Source organism: Cariama cristata, unplaced genomic scaffold (genome assembly GCF_000690535.1).
Source record: "Cariama cristata isolate BGI_N322 unplaced genomic scaffold, ASM69053v1 scaffold22770, whole genome shotgun sequence".
Classification (NCBI taxonomy): Eukaryota; Metazoa; Chordata; class Aves; order Cariamiformes; family Cariamidae; genus Cariama; species Cariama cristata.
Window position 1 is genome coordinate 14,250 of NW_009593283.1, and position 2,999 is coordinate 17,248.

Below are 2,999 nucleotides of genomic sequence, written 5' to 3' on the forward strand. Positions count from 1 at the left end.
ACCTTTCTCTGCCTTCGCCTCTCTCCCTCTCCGTCCCCCCCTTCCCTCTCCTGTCGGGGTGCTTCAGCCTTGCAGGGACCAGCACGGCCAAGGCAGCTCCTTCTACCTCTGCAGGGAGGAGCCAGCTCCATTCCCAGGGCTGAGCTCCAGGTCTCCATCCCACCTCATCTCCTTCCCCAGGCAGAAGCACCCTGGCCCCAGGCTGTCATCCTGCCTGTGCCACCGAGAAGCTTTCAGGCATCCCGCAGAGGGCTGAGCACCAAATCTCCTGAAACCCTGGCTATTTAAAGGTTGAGGACTACAACTAGCAGGGACACATTAAATGCCACACTGCTCTTTTTTTGTTATCTGCTGCTGTGCACAGCCCAGACAATGATCCTGGGACTGGTCCGCTGTGGCTTTTCTTTGGTTGATGTGATGGTTATGCATGAGAGCAGCTGCACAGGGTTTTTTTGGCTCTTGGGAGCCTGCCCTCCCAGTGCCGTTGCAGGTGGGCTGCATGGGGTGTCTCATAGCAGGGCTTTTATTCCAAGACACTATTATTTCCAGACCCTTGGACCACCAGCGCGTGAGATGTCATCTTCCAACAGGACTGGGTCCAGTGCCCTGACCTTCATCCTTACCGGCAACCAATGAGCAGCTACTGGATGGCATTGCCTCTCTGCTGCCTGTACCTCCTCATGCTCCTGGGGAACTGCACCTTACTCTGGATGATAAAGACAGACCGCAGCCTCCATACACCGATGTACTATTTCCTCTCCATGCTCTCTGTGGCAGACCTGGGCTTGTCTCTCTCCACCCTGCCCACCATGCTGGCCATTTTCTGGTTTGAGTCCACCTCCTTCCGTTTTGAGGCATGCATTGTCCAGATGTACTTCATCCACTCCTTCTCTGCCATCGAGTCTGGGGTCCTGGTGGCCATGGCTTTTGACCGCTTTGTTGCTATTTGCTACCCTTTGCGCTATGCCTCTGTCCTGACGAGCTCCCTGATAATGAAGGCAGGGGGACTGATCTTCATGCGGGGCATCTGTGTGGTGCTACCCGTTGCTGTGCTTATTAGGAAGATGTCTTTTTGCAGGTCCCATGTCCTGTCTCACTCCTTCTGCCTGCACCAGGACATGCTGAGGCTGGTTTGTGGGGATGTGAAGGTTAACAGCTTGTACGGGCTAACCGCGGTGATACTCACCAAGGGACTGGACTCCCTGACCATCCTCCTGTCTTACATGTTGATCATCAGGGCCATCTTGAGCATTGTCTCCCAGGAAGCACGAGGCAAAGCCTTTAGCACGTGCATCTCCCACCTCTGTGCCGTCCTGATCTTCTACATCCCACTCATTGGCTTGTCCATCATCCACAGGTTTGGGAAGCACCTGCCCCCCCTCACTCACACACTCCTGGCTGATGCCTACCTCCTGGTGCCACCTGTCCTGAACCCACTCGTGTACAGCTGGAAAACCAAGCAGATCCGCAGGCGGATCCTCATCCTGCTCTGCCGGAGGGGGACCCAGCAGTGGCTCTAGTCCCAAACTGGCAATGCCCCAAAGCCGGTCTCCTCCTTCCTTTCCTCTCCAGACTGGTTGCTCATGGGCGATATCATCTCCTGGAGAAAATCATTCATGCTCCTTCACTTCCCAGGAGATATCTGGCACCTCTTCTGCAACACAGCTCTTTTCCTCTCCGTGGAGGGATGGATTATGGCAATTCACATTATTCCACCTCCCATTTTGGGATGCCCCACTTCTCAGAAATTCTGCAAGAGGGCAGAGCTGGTGTGGCTGTGTGATTAAGCTGTCCTCCCTGCAGGTGGGGAGTGAGAAGACTGCTGAGAGCAGGCTTTTGTCAAGGAATTCACTGCTAAAGGCAGTTTTGGTCTCTGAAGAAATACCAATAGTGTTGCCAGACTTATGCTTTTAATTACAATATCCCTATATTGGTCCATTATATGAAACTGTCAGTTCCCAGAGTTATGTGAACAATACGAGACTCCTCAGCTTTCATTATACAAGTAATATGATTCACATCTTTACAGTTATGGAGACAGGAACTAATGGCCTATGGACTGTAACCTAAGGACACAAACCCAGAAAACTGAGTCCAGTCTCGTTGCAGGGTCTGCAAGAGAAGTGTGTGGTTTTTACTGTCTCATGATATCATCTACTCTGACTATAATTTTTACAGAACATCACAAAAATCTCTCCCCACCTCCCAGGTTATGACGGTAGGTTGGTTTGGCATGGAGGTATAGGGTGCAATGGGCATGCAAGGCAATCCAAGCTCATCCTGCGGCACGTGGTGCTGTTTGTACATTGCCACGTTTCCTTAGGAACGCACGTGATGTGTGAGTGACATGCTTCATACCAGGGCTGGCTGATCTGCTCCTTTCAGAGCATCAGGCTGTGCTTAGAGGACCCTCCACCCCGTCTCAAGGCAACCTACCCCCTGATTAACCACCCTTGTCGTTGCGTAAAATAATCCTCCCTGCAAGCCAAGTCCCTGTGACTTTGTCATGTCTGCAGGGTCATACCAAACTGCTTGCTCCTTTCTGCCCCCGAATCAGTGCCTTCAGTCTTCCTCGTGGGCTGGTCTCCTCCTCTGGGCTATCTCAGCCCAGCCTTTGCCTCGTCGCAGTAGCTGAGCAGTCAAGAAGGAGGGAGCAGGGTGGAAAGGAGAAGAAAAAGAAACCATGACCTTGCAGGTGAGGGGGCAGCAGCCCCCATCTCATGGGAGAGAGCGTGCTGCGGTGATACGGCGAGCAGCACTCATGCTGGGGAGGGATGGAGGCAGAGGAAAGCACTAATCTCATTGCTGGCACTCGGCAGGGTCGATGTCCAGCCTTGCAAAGAGCTACAAGGTCGAGACTGGAGCTTGGGACAGCCTGAGCATCTGTCAGCAGGTTCCAGCAAAGCGGGAGATGGTGTGCGCTGCAGGGATGTGATGGAGAGCTTTCATAGGGAGAAAAAAAATTGATGTTTCTCTTTAGCTTTTTATTTGTTTCCCAC

The 2,999-nt window shown here is 52.7% G+C and overlaps 1 protein-coding gene across 1 annotated transcript in view; it reads left to right on the forward strand.

The window, feature by feature from the left end:
• Positions 1 to 1,520, forward strand: part of LOC104169049 (putative olfactory receptor 51H1) — a 4,395-nt gene extending 2,875 nt beyond the window's left edge. The window contains exon 4 of the mRNA XM_009709858.1: positions 591 to 1,520. Coding sequence (XP_009708160.1) covers positions 591 to 1,520 — 930 coding nt within the window. The remainder of the gene's footprint in view (positions 1 to 590) is intronic.
• The last annotated feature ends 1,479 nt before the right edge of the window (positions 1,521 to 2,999 follow it).